Source organism: Protobothrops mucrosquamatus, unplaced genomic scaffold (genome assembly GCF_001527695.2).
Source record: "Protobothrops mucrosquamatus isolate PMUCROS unplaced genomic scaffold, P.Mucros_1.0 scaffold1551, whole genome shotgun sequence".
Classification (NCBI taxonomy): Eukaryota; Metazoa; Chordata; class Lepidosauria; order Squamata; family Viperidae; genus Protobothrops; species Protobothrops mucrosquamatus.
The window spans coordinates 128,578-145,749 of record NW_015387720.1 but is presented as its reverse complement, the minus strand read 5'-3'; the positions used below and the strand labels follow the sequence as shown (position 1 = coordinate 145,749).

Below are 17,172 nucleotides of genomic sequence, written 5' to 3'. Positions count from 1 at the left end.
TGGCATTTTTTTCTTCCCTATTTGTAGCCGCTGCATGCCACCTCTCGGGGTTCCACACCCCGTCCTCGAGGTGGGCCTTTAGAAGTGTACTAGGCCAGGCCTGCGCGAAGGGGGAATCGCGCAAGGCCAGCAGGGCAGTCCTAGGGTACATTTCCGCGACAATGTTCTTAAGTCCAGCAGCGGAGATTCAGTACAGCAGTACTAGTATAATTTACTTTACCCCACCCAGTTTTTGTACAAAACGGCTGCCTTCTAAATATGATCTGGTGCTAATGTAGGACTTGTGGGGTGAGGGTGTATCTGAATAAATCTGGTGTATTCTTAAATCTTTGGCGATGGTGGGAAATCAAAGAGAAAGAGAAAGGCAGAAGAGATAAGAAAAATATTTGACTGGAACATAATTAAGCGAATGGGCCTTTGCAACAGTGACTCATAGCATCTCTACAGAGATATAATCAATTTTAAGTGAATACTTTTTTTTTGACAAGACTTAGGTAGAGTAAGCAGAAATATTGAATATTTACCCTGAGGTTCATCAGGGGAGTTTAACTGAAAACTCCACAACAAAACTAAGCAATAACTACAAAAGGATAAAAATGCATTTAATTTGGACCAAATACTGTTTGGGGTGTTTCCTACATTTGTGATAATCTTATTAAATACGAAGAGGATTTTTTTTAATATAAATAATATATTTAACTGTCATTATGACTTTGTTATTTCTGTATTCCATATATATCGTTCCTTTCTTGTAGATCTATTCTGATGGTGAATTTCTCCATTTCATTGATGGATTTAATGAAGAAAAAAGCAATTGGATGCGTTATGTGAATCCAGCCCACTCTGTTCAGGAGCAGAACTTGGCTGCATGTCAGAATGGCATGAACATCTACTTCTACACCATCAAGCCTATTCCTCCTGGCCAAGAGTTGCTTGTATGGTATTGTCAGGACTTTGCAGATAGATTGCATTATCCTTCCACTGGAGACTTGGTGATGTTGAATAGTAAGTAATTTAGATTTACTACTTGTAAAGAAATATCTTTTGTCAGTGGAATGTTGATCATGGATATGAATCATCGTATGAATGATGAACCTCAGGGTTCAAATATGATTGCAGGAGAAGACATTTTAAACAGGAAACATTCTTTTCTTAATTAAAAACATAACTCAGCATAACCCCATTTAAGGAGACAAAAATGTAGCTATACTTTTGGCTGAACATCCTGTTATGAGGCTGTTTCAGAGCTTAATCTGAACGTTCATGCGCTGTTGTTGATATTGTGTTTATACTAATAACCCTAATCCTAGCCATGTGGGGAGAGGAAAACTCAACCTTAGGATAAAGCCACAGGTTAAAAATGACAAAGAAAAGAATGCCATTCCAAAATCTCGATGGCAGGAATTCAAGTTTCTGGGGATGTTTATATGAATATCATTACAAGACCGGTAGTTTTTCATAATTTTCATGGTTGGTTTATTTGCTCAGAAAATTCACTTAATGTTTGAAGGAGCTGATATAATTCTTTTATGAATAAATCAGAGCATTTTCACTTCATATAACTTTTTGCAATCTCCTGAATTCACATCCATCTATATGTTTATGTTAGTTATTGCTTTGTGTCACAAAATTTTATAATTGCTCTCTTAACAAAAACATCCAATCTTTTCATGTATTAACAACAACAACAAAATTCTATAGACCACAATCCCAATGCACATCTGAGGTGAAATAAATTTTACTGAATGTGGTGGGACTTACTGTTGAGCAGAGAGGATTAGTTTGTTAATATTTTCAAACTGTGCAGGTAGAATTTGGTTTCAATGCTGGTTCAGTGCAAATATTTTTACTTCCATTATTTAGTAACCACATCACTTAGCAACCAATTTGCCAGTCCCAATTGTAGTCTCTCTCTAAGCAAAGACTTCCTGTACAAAGAGATACTAGGGCTATAGAATAAACTGGGAAATAAAAAAAAATAATCCTAGAAAAGTGCAGTGGAACTCACTTCAAGGAAAAAGGAAATATTTACTTACTTAGGAAATTGGTACAAATTAAAAATCCATTCTTTTTATTAATGTAGTATAGTAAATAAATCTGTGTAATGTTGCTACAACAATCAAAGAAATTGCTGGTTAAGATTGAAAAACATTCTTGGAAATTTTAAAATATGCATAAAAAGATTATTTCAACACAAGTTGAATCATGTTGCTTATCACCTTTACACCTCACATGTTCTGCCTCCAGTGTAGAAGCTTTAATGAAGTGAAGAGTTTTTAACTTGTTATATTGATTTTAAGTATTGTAAACTGCCTAGGGTTATATTTGAGTGGGAATACATACATGCATACATATATATATATACATACATATACATATATACATGCTGTCATATAAAAGAGCATCCTTACTTAAAAGCAGTAAAATAGGCCAGGATCCAGATAGCATCTATTTTCAAATAGGGTAATTAGTGTATCTTTAAGTCAGGTACATTTGCATCTGTTTCTATATAAAATTGCTGTCTACCATGATAATGTCAAGCAGTATGAACCTTTTTACTGAACTAAAATTTGGAATCCTGGCTAATTGAAATCCATTCCCCACCTTACGTTTTCATGTCTTCATTTTTCCCTTCTTATATTATTTCTCCTGTAACTCTCCATTTCTGAGCTACTGTGTCATAAATAGATTATTACAAGTATATTCTCAAACTATGTCTATATTTTTGTTTTATAATAATTTGTGCCGAAAAGGGGCTTCCTAAGCATTCAGATAAAAATAGTTGTACTCTGTTCATCATGTACTGTTTATTGTTTGACGTTATGAAATTGTAAGAATAACATAACTGTCCATGATACTGATTTAAATTATTACAAATTCAGTAAAATAGCATAGGCATGCATAAGATAGAGACTTCCAGTTCTGCCCTGTAGCGGCCCGGCTGAAGGAGGCCCTGCCAGGGGGCCCTAAATAGGTCAAAAGTCACCCCGGAGAGGCGACAAAGAAGGAAGAGCGCTCAGATGATCGCAGAACAACAGCATCAATCCATCAATCTGGGGGAAGCCATCAAACTCGACAGGAGAAAGGCTAGATGCACATCAGTATCTAGCCCAAGCTACTAGCAACCGAAGTCCGAAAGCACGAACCAGAACAACGGTGAACAGCGTGTTTGAAGCTGGGTGAGAATATCGATTTCTCTTCTATTCTGTAACTGATTCCTTGGAAAAGAGCCCCAAAGCAAGAAATCCTCCTAAAGTGAGGGAGGGGACTAAATCCCCACCCATCCATAGACAGAAGTGGCAAATTAATTTCCAAGGGGGAACGAAATATACTGAAATGAAATTAATAACACTATAGTCTGTATAAATCTGAAAATTAAGAAAACCATTAAGATTTTAAGATGCCCAGAAACAAAGAATAATCTGTTCCCTTGAACTTTAATAGCCTTCAGCTAAATAGAAAACAGCTGGGAACAAAGAAAGAAAACATACTGGGCCATTTTTAAGCTTAAAAAATGTCTGCAGAAAAAGAAAACTTTAACTGTTATCTAAGCTCAAGAATTGTTTGCAGAAAAAGAAAAACTTTGACTCTTGGCTAATCTTCTAGGGGGAAATTTACTAGAAGGCTTCAAGATAGCTAAACATTCTGGATTGCAGCTCTGACTGGTTAATCATTGACCCTTGAATAGAAGAATTGTTATAAAATACTGCTTTCACTGATGCCTTCACAATTGGAAACGCATTGGATTACAAAAACCATATATAAAGATAAGAATTATATAAGATTTGGTTGTTTGGATTTTGAGATTGGCTGCTTTGATAAGGCTAACTACAGAGATTATGGTACTGGTAAAAGACTATTTGGAGGGGGGAAATGAAATGGATGTAGCATATTTATCTAAAAGGGACAGGAAACCACACCTAATATACCCTTCTGAAGGATCTAGCCTGGAACATCAGAGATCTACAGGAGTAATACTTCAAGACAAGACAAGTACTTTTCAAATGACAATAGTATCAAATCACATGAGATCAAAAACAACTTTGATGACATAAATGAGTACATCTTCAATCCAAACTTACAATTAAAAAACTCTCAGCAAACGACGATAAAGAATGAACAAATAAATCAGATAACAGAACACAAACTAGAAGAAAGTAACTTAAATAGGGAAGCTACAAATGAAGAGAACTACAACTTAACACAAACAGAAAAAAATCTACAAGACTTTTACCACGACAGTGAAAATGGAAAAGATAATTTTATCCGTCAGGACTTCAAAACAAATTCGAGGATAACAAAGAAGATTTAACAAAATGGATTATAAACCTGCCAGGGAAATCATCAGAATCTGGGAGACAAAAAGCATATATTCTACTCAACTTGCCCTTCTCACTCCCAACAACACTTACAAAAATACAGGAACTTCCTGGCAAGCGGAATATACTAACTTGGAAAGCTATTTGGCAAAAGAAGAAGGCTAGAGTTAGACTTAAGAGATATGATTCGACTTACCAGATGGAGTACTACTGTACATGATTAAACATTTGTTTGAATATGGTTAAAAGAACAGATAATTTTGGATATAAAGGGACCCTATAGTAAGAGGGTAAGAGATATAAGTAGTATAGTATTTTTTACAATATATGAAATGTTAAAATACTGGGATGATGTATGTGAATGGGAAGTTTGGAAATTTAAAGGTAATTAATTTTGAGAGAATTATGAATGAGAATAATGATTTGAATACTGTGGGGAAATTAAGCTTAAATAAGAATTTTGAAAAAAGGACATATAGTGACTTAACAAGATAAATTTTACAAATATAGTTGAAATATAAGTTGTTCAGAAAAGATGTTATATGTGGATGTTATAGGATATATAAGTAGTATAGTATTTTTATAATATATGAAATACGAAAATATTGGGATGGTATATGTAAAGAAAAAGTTGGATATTTAGGTTATCAATTTTGAGAAAACTATGTCTGATAAGAATGGTTTGAATACTGAGGGGAAATTAAGTTTTAAATAAGAAGTTTGAAAACAGGACACATAGTGAACTAATAAGATGACAAATACAATTGAAACATAAGTTAATTAGAAAAGATGTTATATATGGATGTCATTGTTTGTACAAACACAAAAAATGTTTATATCCAACCTTGTATGCATTGAAAATATTATTACATTTATCTAACGTTGACAAAGGAGAATACCATTGGAAGAAGGGGAGATCAAGGAAACATATTATTAATCCATATATTGATTATGGAATTATAGAAAATAATAATTATTGATTGTTTTTTCAAATATATGAATCCAGACAACACTCTCTTTACTAAGCACTATGGATTGTTATTGCAAAAAATCAATAAAATATATTTTTTAAAAATGGAATGCATAAGATAGCAGGGCCTGCACATGCAGTAAGTCAATTTTAAATGCTAGAGGGATGTGAATTAGTCACAATCTGATTTTTGAAAAAGCCAAATAAATATTTTGTCTCCCAAAATAACTGAGAAAGTTCAGGTTCATGTTGAAAACCCCAGGTTCAACATTAACTATGAGAGGGATCTCGGAGTCCTAGTGGACAGTCACTTAAATATGAGCCAGCAGTGTGCTGGAGCTGCCAAAAAAGCCAATATAGTGCTGCCTGAGCAGGGGGTTGGACTAGATGACCTCCAAGGTCCCTTCCAACATTATTATTATTATTATTATTATTATTATTATTATTATTATTATTATTATTATTATTATTATTATTAAAGCCCTGTGTTTATGATGCCTTTACATAAATTTGTGATGTCAGAAACACTGGATTTCTGTCTGCTGTAGTAAAAAAAGAGATATGGTAGAGCTTGTCATGTATTCCACAAATGAGCAGAGAAAATGAATAGGAGTTTGCTTCATCTTAATTTTGAGAAAAAATTAAAGTGACGTGACATCTAGGAAAATAATCACCTAAGTAAAAAGATACATATAGGTTTTCTTGGAGATAATATAGATGCAATTTTCTTTGTTGCTTTCTGGGATATCATTTTTTTTTCTTTTGACTTCTTGCAGCCCTGAGGTTATGAGGTAATTTGTCATCCAAGTTCAAACCAAGGCGTGCTTAGGTTTTGAGGAATTAGCTAAGGTTTGTGCAGAGGAAATATTACAGAGATTTATAATAGTTAGCAAGTTAACATGCTAAATTCTGTAGCTTAAAATCTTTTTTTATAGCAGAACTGAAGTGTAACTGATGAAATTGGTTAGCAGTAGATTCAGATTAAAACATATTTTATTATATAATATAATTAATTTATAGAAATCTCTGGCATAAGATGTGGTTGTCACTAACTTAGACTGATTTTAAAAGGGATTTAATATATGTATTAATGGAGGACCAACCTAACAGTCACTTTCTGGGAAGGAACAGCAGAAAAGCTTTTCATTCTCATGGTCTAATAATGATCTTCTCAATAATATGTGACTTAAAAGGATGTTTGACTAAATGGACCTTTTCTTCTAGTTCAGCTGGATAGATAGATAGGTAGATAGATAGATAGATAGATAGATAGATAGATAGATAGATAGATAGATAGATAGATAGATAGATAGATAGATAGATAGATAGATAGATAGATAGATAGATCTCTACTTATCAAGCAAATGGAAAGTCATTGAAACCTTTTGCTTGTTTATTTGTTTAATCCATCTTCCTTATTTTTATAAATAACTCAAGGTGGTGAACATACACAATACTTCTTAAGCCTCTTATTTTTCCTCACAACAAGTCTTGTGAGGTGGTTTGGGCTGAAAGAGAGTGATTGCCTAATGTCACTAGTTGGCTTTCAGGGCCAAAGTGGGACTAGAACTCGCATCTCTTGGTTTCTAGCATGGTGCCTTAGCCATTGGACTAAATACTCATTGGTCAAAATTTTCCTTAGAGGAAGAGAAGGATGATAAATAAAATAAAAGATGCAAAATTATAGTAGTGCTAGATTTATTGCTTATTATCTTTGCCATATTAAAGGTGAAACAGCAGCATATAAATGTATATGGTTAAACAGATCACATGATAATTGACTGGTATTATCACTAGCATTATAAAATACAAATATGAATCATGCACATATTATGGGTGCGTTTTCAAAGCAGTAGCAAATCTTTGTTCTCCCATCATAATCAGGAGATTAATGGGTTTATTCTGGAGCTAGGAAAAAACACATTTAGAAATAAAATTTGAACTAATGAAATTTTAAATAATAACCTTCATTCTAGAATCTGTGGGGGCGGGGTGAAGTAGAACTCCGAGGTTCTCTTCTGGCAAAACAGCCATTTTATTTAAAAATGTGAATCAGCATTATTAAAATTAATCACTCAAAATGTTGATCGGCATTTACTCTGGAAATGACACTGTACGCCCACAGCTATTTTTTGAGGTCTCGGGGGAAAGAATTAAAATGTCTCAGGCAGCTAATAGCATTACAAATGAGAAGAATTTTGCAACCAGATCTGAAGAAAACTTAATTCACTCTTTATTTGTATTTCTTTTTTCACTAACCAGTACATGGCTACACTGGTACCAATTTTTAATCATACTGTCAGTAATTTATGTCTATATAGGTTGAATTTACTGCCATTCATTTATATGATTATTTTAATGCAGTTTCTGTGTTTCTATGTTTTTTGTCTATGGATGATTATATAATATTACCCTGTATTAGAGTTTACATGCAGGGAGATGCTTGAATGAATTTTAGATTGGCATATGAATCAACTGGCATATGAATCTGATTTCCGAATCTGCTCACTGTCAGAAGGACATCAAATAAGTTGTGTGAATCGAAGCTATGTTCAGATAAATAAAATCCATATGAGGCTGAATAGAGTATGTAGTCTTTTCTACATGGAGTCCATGTGTCTAAAAAGTATGCACACTGGGCCAGTATTTTCCTTGGCTTCCTATGATTTATCCAATAGCATTATATTTCCCATTGTCTTTAGTGTTGGATCTATAGAAATAATAAGAGAGTAGAATAAAGTAATATTTAGTTATTCTCTACTTTATTTTCCTTCTCCCAAATGTAAACATGTATTTGGCCACTCCTTACTTTTTGCTTTGAATGAGGAGCCAATCAATTGAAAGAAACTTTGAAAAAAGGAACCTCTCCAAGAAATAGACTAATGCAGAGCGGGCAGCTTCATGACTTTAAGAAGCTAAGAATTATATTTCCTGCCAGCCTCTACCAACATAGCCAATGGATAGGGAGTTCAGAAGAGGTAAAAAGAGGTAAACGCTAGTTTACACATTACTAAGAAATTAGCTGCCAAAAAATACATACCTGGCAGCCAATCCCAGATCCTTCTTGAGCTGGAAATATGGCACATTTCCTTAGAATCTTTCTCATTCAATACATATATTCAATACATTCAAAGAAAGTCTATATTAAACATTGAAGAACCCTAAATGTCTTCTTCAGCAGTTACAGAAAGCTACCATGTATATATCCATGTATATATATATATCTCAGGGAGACTTAGACGAGTCCAGCATAGCAGCCTTAAGGACTATGTAAAGTGCAACAGAAAAGAGATGCCAATCATTGAGCAGGTTTCTTCAGTTTCAGTTCCAACAATTAACATGATGAAGTAGTTGAGGTAATAGGCTAGGAATAAAAAGGCCCAGGTTCTTCTCTATCCTTGGCCATCGAAGGTCATTGGAAGACTTTGGGCACATCACTTTCTCTTTCAGCCCAATGTAGCTCACAGCATTGCTGTTTGTGAAAAAAATAGGAGGAAGGAGCCTCTGTATGTTACTTTGAGCTCCTATATAAAAGTGAGGAGATAAATAAATGAATAAAAGATACTCCCTTGTATGTTGTGCAAGATACAATCCAGCGGTACAGGTTCTTCCATAGCAAAGCACTATACCACTTGCTGTGTTCAGGCACTTCTAAGGAAAGCAACCTTTGGAACAAAAAAACAGAAAACTTATAAATGTTTCATCCATTTTGGAATCCAAGATATTCAGAGACTTCTTAAATCAAATGTACTATTGAAGTCAGGGATGTTTCTCCTGGGTTTGATGGAGAAACAAATTTTTAAAAATATGGAACTTTGTTTTTATATGTGGCATAGCAGCAAGACTTCTGTATGCCCAGAGATGGAAGAACTCACATACAGCCACAAGGGAAGAATGGATTATGAAATTAATGGAGTTGGCAGAGATAGTGAAATTGACTGCTTTGATTAAAGAAAAGACTTCCTACTTGGAAACCACTCTTCGATTTTTTTTTTTTGTTTGAAACTGAAAGAAATGAAAATTTAACCTTGGGCTTTGATGTCTATGATGATAGAAGTACCATTTGTTATGGTTTATTCTGTTCAAAGAGTCATTGATTTTTAGGTTTTTATCTGTATTAAAGAAGTTAACTTTTTAAATAGTTTTTCCTCTTTTGTTTGCAACTCCCAATCTTGCCTTTTTCTTACTCCCTTTCCTTTCTTTCTAACTCTTTTTTCTTCTTTGCTTCTTTGTATTTTATACCTTTTTGAAATTTAATAAAGTTTAGGAAAAGTTTGTGCTAATTGAAAAGGCTTTTGTTTTTAGTTTTTATTACAATACCGCATCCTCAGTGTGTCTTTTCTTAAAGCTTAAAACTAGAAACCACTTCACACATCATAGCAAAAGCAGGTGTATATTAAAAATGGTGAATATGAAGAGGCCTACATGTCTTCTTTTCTCACCACATACGCACCACAGAAACACTTCAGGGAGCTGAGACCAGTCATCACATCCCTCAGTGTTTCAGCAATATATGTGTGGTAGGAAAAAATTATGTAGCTACCTGACACAGCATGTGTGTACCCATATCTATTGAAGCCACAGTTAAAATAGAGTTACGTTAAAAGTAGGGTTGCTGCGCAAACCCTAACTGGAGAGAAAAAAAGAGAATTGCTATTTTCTTTTGATGAAAATATTGAAAATTGTGTTACTTTTATAATCAAGTCTCGTAAACTACTAACTGGGATGCTGAAAAAGCTTCAGGACTCTCTAGGAAAGGAGCACGTTGCTAAAGAAATTATAATATCTCCACTCAAAGGAATCACACGGAAAATTATTTCTGTGGTTGCTAAAAATCAACACCGACTTGATGGTACATAATTAATTCCCAAAAGAAAATGTTTCCTTTGTAGAAAGAACTTTCCTGCAGTTTCCTGAAAATTACAATATTGGGGCAGAGGAAAATGCTTCCTCCCTTTATTTTGACATGCAATTGAACTGTCTGAATGATGACAAAAAAAAAATAATAGAATGAATCTTTGTAGACGTCATGCTGTTGTCAAAAGAATTTTTGAGAATTTGCTTTTAAATGTTATTTCAATCCATTTTAAATGATACAAGATTTCTTTACTAAAGCATTTATCCCCATATTAAAGAAAGAGATGATGGTTTGAGTTGAGAACAAATGTAATAGGAAAGCACTGACAGATTTTCTATAATTGAATATAAGTAGTTAGTGATTTTATTTCCTTGAGTTGAACCTAGTGCTAATCGTTTTCAAAAGCCCAAGGCTGATTCTTTTTTTAAGATAGAAGTTAATGATCAAAGTGTCTTCGAAAAATGTATGGTTGACAAGGGTTGTTTGTCCTCACTTTGATAAGACTGCGAAATGAATCCATCAAGTGGCCATAAATGACTTGAAATACTCATTGCAAGAAAACAACCAAGCTCAGAGAGTACCAAGCACCCCACACTCATTGCTTATGTTTTGTTCTTGTATTTCAGCACAAAGCCACCACAGGCCAAAGCAACAAACCTGTGACAAAGACGAGCTTTTTCAGAAAAATCTTCCTCGAAGAGAACATAGCATGAAGGAAATCCTAAAAACTGACTCCAATTATCCTAGAGGAAGGGATTTGTGCTACAGTCATGTTGCTCCACATACTCAAGAAAAAGACTTGGAGATCTTAAGGAAAAATTGTAGTCCTGAAAGGAGGCCTTTCTACCCTCGAGCTGTCTACCCCATCCGACCTCACATTCCAGAAGATTACCTGAAGGTTTCCCTAGCTTATGGGATTGATAGACCTAGTTACCTTGCTCACTCACCTGTCCAGCCATCTACTACCCCAAGTCCTTCAGCAAGAAGTAGCCCAGACCAAAGTTTAAAAAGTTCAAGCCCTCACGGCAGTCCAGGACTTACAGTTTCACCCTTAGCTTCTGTGACTCAAGAGCACAGGGAGCCTTATCCTTACTTGAATGGACTGTATAACACAGAAGGATTAGCGTCATATTCCGGATATGCCCCCTCAAGCCATCTTTCACAAGCCTTTCCCTACCCCAAATTCCTATTACCGTCATACGGCATGAGCATCAACAATTTCAATCTCTTTCCAAGGATGTATCCTTTTTATAGCAGCTTTTTCAGCGGGGGAAGCATTTCTCCTCATATCCTGAACTCATCTACCCTTCCGAGTTCCTTGCCATCCGACGGGAGTCGTCAGTTCTTACAGCCGGATCATCCAAGGGACCTTCTGATTCCTGCACACAACAGTGCTTTCTCCATCACAGGAGCTGCTGCCAGCATGAAAGACAAGCCATGTAGCCCCACAAGTGGGTCGCCCACTGCAGGCACTGCAGCCACTTCTGAACACATCATGCAACCAAAACCTACCTCGGCCATATTGGCTGCCACTAGCAGCGAAGAAGCCATCAATCTCATCAAGAGCAAGCGAAATATGACTGGTTACAAAACCCTTCCCTACCCGCTGAAAAAACAGAATGGCAAAATTAAGTATGAATGCAATGTCTGCTCCAAAACCTTTGGCCAGCTCTCCAATCTGAAGGTAGGCTTTTAAAGAAAGACATAATGGCTAGGCAGATTTCTCTGATTACCATTTCCTCAAAAATGGCTTTTTAAGGGGACCTAAAAGAAGTTAACATGCTAAAGAGTCTGGTGTTTTTTTTTCTAGAAATTAGTCCACATATACATGCTGATATTATATGTATGCCTATGGTTTTACATTTTTAAAGATTTGAAATTCATTTTTAAAGATTAACAGTTAAACTGTAATTATTTCTTAACTGGTTCACTAAAGTGGCTGTAATGCCAAGTGGATCTGACTTTGTCACTTTCATTCTGAGGTTTTTCTGCTGTGTAAAACTTTGAAAATTGAACTAAGAAAGTGAGTGCATCCAAGATATATAGTATTGGGTGTGGGGAGAGATGATGATGAACAGTATAAAAACTAGGGGTACCTGAAAGAGTAGCTTATAAGAAAATTATAAGCAAAACTAAAAAAGGAGAATGGACTGTACTAGGACTCATTGTAAGAGGAGGCTGGAGATTTCATCAAATGCTGGTCTGCCACTCATTTGCCTAGAGTCTAGTTGCACTGAGGTGATATCTAAATTTCTCAACAAACAAACAGATATATAGTTCCTGAGCTCTGCAGTCCAGTCATTTTTTTCTTTATAGCGTTTGAGGCAATAAGTTCTTAGCCACTATTGTTCCATATTCTTTTCTTACCCTACAATATTTAATATCAATCTGGAAATGAACAATTCGGCCATAGACCAACCCTGTCAAAATAGCATGTAGATAAAAATGATGACTTCCTTAATTTCTGCAGCTACTGCTCACATTAGCATTTTCACAAGTGGTTCTCTTTTTAAATATTGCTAAGTACATATTAAAATATTGCTAAGTTGTAGATCTTGGGTGGCAGCAGCATTTAAGTAGCAATGTACAAAACTGTTTCTGTTTTCTTCCTTTTTCATAATGCTTATAGAAAATATAATAGCTAAAGAATAATATTAATTCAATAAGAAAAGCATTCTGAACCTGTTAACAGTTTCATGAGATCTCACTAAGCATTCTGTTTCTTGAAAGGTTCATCTTCGAGTACATAGTGGAGAAAGACCATTCAAATGTACTACTTGCAATAAAGGATTCACTCAGTTGGCTCACCTCCAGAAGCACTATCTGGTACACACAGGAGAGAAGCCTCATGAGTGTCAGGTGCGTAGAGTTTGCAAGGAATGACTTTAGCAAAAGATGCTATCAAAATAAAGATATCCTTGAGTTATATTTGACCACTGGCTACTTGATGAATATATAAAGACTTGAGAGTGGGGGCAATGCAGAATTGCTTTGCAATAGTACAGAAATATCTTCTCAATATTTTTTCAACTTCCTAGTCTAGCTTAAAGCAGTGGGGTGTGATGGTAGCTTCCCATCCACCCCTGAGTTGGATCCATTGAGGACACAACCAAAACATCATTTGATATCTGTTCTTCTACCCATCCAGCCCAGTGAAAAAGAGAAACTGAAATCCTGACTATTTTTTAGAAGTGAAAAAGAGAAACTGTTTTTCCACTTCTAAAAAATAGTCAGGATTTCTTTTGCACCTCTTTCAAATCAAGTACATACAGTATCAGTTCTGGTTGTATGCTTTGGAAGGAGCAGATCCTTGCTGGAAGAATGGAGACATGATTTTGCAAAGAGTGGTTACACAAGATTCATCCTAGATAGGAAAATGTGGGACATGAGGTTGGAGTTTATTTGCTTATGCTTTTGTGTTAAAGTAACTCCAATTTCCTTCCTTCCAATTAGGTCTGTCATAAACGATTCAGTAGCACAAGCAACCTGAAGACCCATCTGCGGCTGCACTCAGGAGAAAAACCTTATCAGTGTAAGCTGTGCACTGCTAAATTCACCCAGTTTGTACACCTAAAGTTGCACAAACGACTCCACACCAGAGAGCGCCCACACAAGTGTATCCACTGCCACAAGAGTTACATCCACCTTTGTAGCCTCAAGGTCCACCTGAAGGGAAACTGCCCTGTAATCCCTGCTCCCAACCTTTCTACAGAGGACCTCAACCGGATCAATGAAGAGATTGAGAAATTTGACATTAGTGACAATGCGGACAGGCTGGATGATGTCGAGGACAGTGTTGATGTAGCATCGGTGATAGGGAAAGAAATACTCACTGTGCTTAGAAGTGAGATAGAAGGAGCTACGCTGAAAGCATCATTGCAGAGGAACCTGGTCTCCTCTGGGTGTAACCTTTATGAAGCCTCAGATGTATCGGTTGTGAAGTTGCCTCATGCTCATCCACTACCTCAGGTACCTATCAAGGTCAAGCAAGAGACAGACGAACCAATGGACCCTTAAGTGCTGTAGGATGTACGTGTGTATTGTGTGTGAGGATACATGTGTGTGGTTTAGTATGTGTGGCAAAGGAGTGATTTTTTTTTTTAATTTATGACCTGGCAAGTCAGGGTGCCTGTAGCAATTGCTTGTATATTGTATCAACGCTGCAAAACAACCTCAGCTTACAGTAGCTTCTCCAGTTGAAAGAAGGAATTTCCACGTCGCATTCTCAGGGCATGAAAAGAGGCCAAGACTGTTCATTGCCTCTCCTGCTTCCAAAAAAGACTGTCTAATATCCATAATCATTTTATAATAATAGTACTTCATAATTTATTATGCAATTTACCATTCAAAAAGCAATAGTTAGAATAATATTTACAATGATAGGAATATTCATTGTAAATGGAATATGAGTGCTTTTCGTTGTTGTGTGTTTGTTTGTCTTGTGGCTGTTCTCCATAGAGTTGATTCCTGTACATCTGTTTAATAACTACAAAATAATAGCGGAACCCATGACTGGACTAGGCAGCAAGGGGGGAAATGTTAACATGCCTGTTTTCAGACATGATGTTTTGTTTTGCCAAAGGTAAATCCTTAATAGTCGTTTTGTTGTAACAGTGCTGTATAACTGAACGGATTAGATAAACATATAGAATTACTCTAAAATATGTATACATCAGAGGGAGAAACTTATATGTCTAGAATGAGTGAAAAAGTAAAATATCAGACAGAATGCATCAAACATAGTCCTCCCAACGAAGCCCTTAGTTTTACCTCATGGTTGTGAGCAATATCTTGGAAAATAACATTTTCCTTCTCTTACATACCGTTTATGTAAGTAGACAACTTAGGATACTCCAAAGATTCTCTCTGTAAAGAGGGGTATTGCTGAGGCGTTGGCTGGCTAGATCCCAAAACTCCCACTGAGATTCTGCAAGAAACATGACAGCCTTCCCTGACCCCCCATCATTCTCCTTCTCCTCCCCACCCCTTTCTTGGATAGAAATTGAGTGGCCAACTCTTTTCTTGGCATACCTAGCTTGATTTTGTTTTTCTTTCTCCCCCCCCCCCCCCCCTGTATTATGAGTCAAGTTTTCTCTCAGTATTTGTATTAGCACATTTTGTGGTTAATTTAATGAAAAATTAAAAGGGCATTGCAAAGTTGCTGAACAACAGTTACCTCATTGAGTGTGTCCAGTGATGCAGAAAATGCTGTCTGTCTTAATGCTTTGCTACTCTAGAAAACAAACCAAAACATGTAGAAAAGATGGAATGCACATTCTTTTTTTCCGGTAAATCTTTTGTTTTGCTGAACCCAAAGATAACATGTCATGGTATAGGGCATAGCACATACTGTAATTGTATTTATAATTACTTATACCACTATCCTCTGTGTGCCTACAAGCACATACTTTTGTGAGCCAAACCTTATAGTAAAATACCAATTTAAGTAGCTTGTTTCACTATCACAAAGAGTAAATTCTTAACATCAGAGCCATAATACTGTAAATGTTCTTATTCATCATGAGGTGTGATTGTGCACATTTTTATTTGCTTCAACAGATTTATCCATCTAGTATTTTTTAAAATTCTCCAAAGTATTCTCTGAAGAATAACTGGCTTACTCTTACCTTCCCTCATATTATCATTGCAAACGTCTGCCTTGGGAGATGGAAAAAAAATCTAAAAATGCTTGCTAAAGGTCAAATAGGTCCCATTATTACTATATAATGCTATATAGATCAAACATTAAGAAGAAGAATGAATTGTTTAAAGTGCTCTGGAAGATCTGTCCCTTTTCCTACTTCTTAAAAGGAGGCATGATCACAGCTGAAAAGGGCAGTGTTACTTTTCATTCAGTATGTATATCTTTGTTTCTCATAATAATCTTAAGGAATTAGGCTGTTACAGATATAACATTATTCTAATGCCTTCTTATATAAAACACCAAACATATCCATACTCTACAGATAGCCCAAGAAAAACTTTATATATACCTTTTGAAGGAAGAGCTACAGTTCATTACATTTCTGTTCCCATAAATTGTGATGCAAATATAATCCAAATGTAGCAATGTTTCATAAACATAGCCATTAACTATTGGATAAACCAAAGTACCACTACTCCAATCACTGGACACACACACACACACACACACACTTTTCTTAATTGCCTATAGTGCTTTCTTGTATTTGATACGAATTTTACAAAGATTTATATGCATCAGCTTTAAAACTGCTTCTTTGTCTAATTGTCTCCCCTGTTTAAAAACTTTGAATGTAGCAACAATCAGTGTTTCCCCTCCTCCCTAAGAATAGGTTCTGACCAAAGTTAACAGGCTTTTTACTTTGCTACAACAAAATATCTTATGTTTACGTACTGGTTTACATTGTTATTTATGTGCAAAAATGTCAAAATGTAAATTAAATATAAAATGTTCCTTGCTTTATCAGTGGTGGTTTTTTCCTTCTTTTGAAATGTAAGCCGTGTTACTTTAGTTCCAACTTTCATTTACTCCCTGGGTCAAAAATACTTTGTTATGACAAAATTCATAATACAGGCTGCTTTTGGAATTTGCATAAAGGATATAATTTTAAAATTCCCTCTTAGTGCCTCTCACAAAAAAAATCAAATTTCAGTTTCCTGTACTTACATTCTTTTGATAGATACACAATAGATGATTAGGTAGGTAGATAGATAGATAGATAGATAGATAGATAGATAGATAGATAGATAGATAGATAGATAGATAGATAGATAGATAGATAGATAGATAGATAGATAGCTTTTTTGTAAAAAAAAAAAAAAAAAGTGCCGGAACTCACACACGTCACACAACCCGCCTTGCCTACCCTACAAGGTTCCATCCCAAAAAGGTGCCAGAACTTCGTTCTGGACGTTCTATGACAAAAAAAGCCCTAGATAGATGATTGATAGATAGATAGATAGATAGATAGATAGATAGATAGATAGATAGATAGATAGATAGATAGATAGATAGATAGATAGATAGATGATAGATAGATAGA

At 35.4% G+C, this 17,172-nt stretch overlaps 1 protein-coding gene across 1 annotated transcript in view; it reads left to right on the top strand.

Moving 5' to 3' along the window:
• The window catches only part of PRDM1 (PR/SET domain 1), a 29,362-nt gene extending 15,119 nt beyond the window's left edge, over positions 1 to 14,243 (top strand). Inside the window, exons 4-7 of the mRNA XM_015822398.1 lie at positions 756 to 1,005; positions 10,774 to 11,831; positions 12,878 to 13,006; positions 13,601 to 14,243. Of these exons, the coding sequence (XP_015677884.1) occupies positions 756 to 1,005; positions 10,774 to 11,831; positions 12,878 to 13,006; positions 13,601 to 14,164 (2,001 nt within the window). The 3' untranslated portion in view covers positions 14,165 to 14,243. The remainder of the gene's footprint in view (positions 1 to 755; positions 1,006 to 10,773; positions 11,832 to 12,877; positions 13,007 to 13,600) is intronic.
• The last annotated feature ends 2,929 nt before the right edge of the window (positions 14,244 to 17,172 follow it).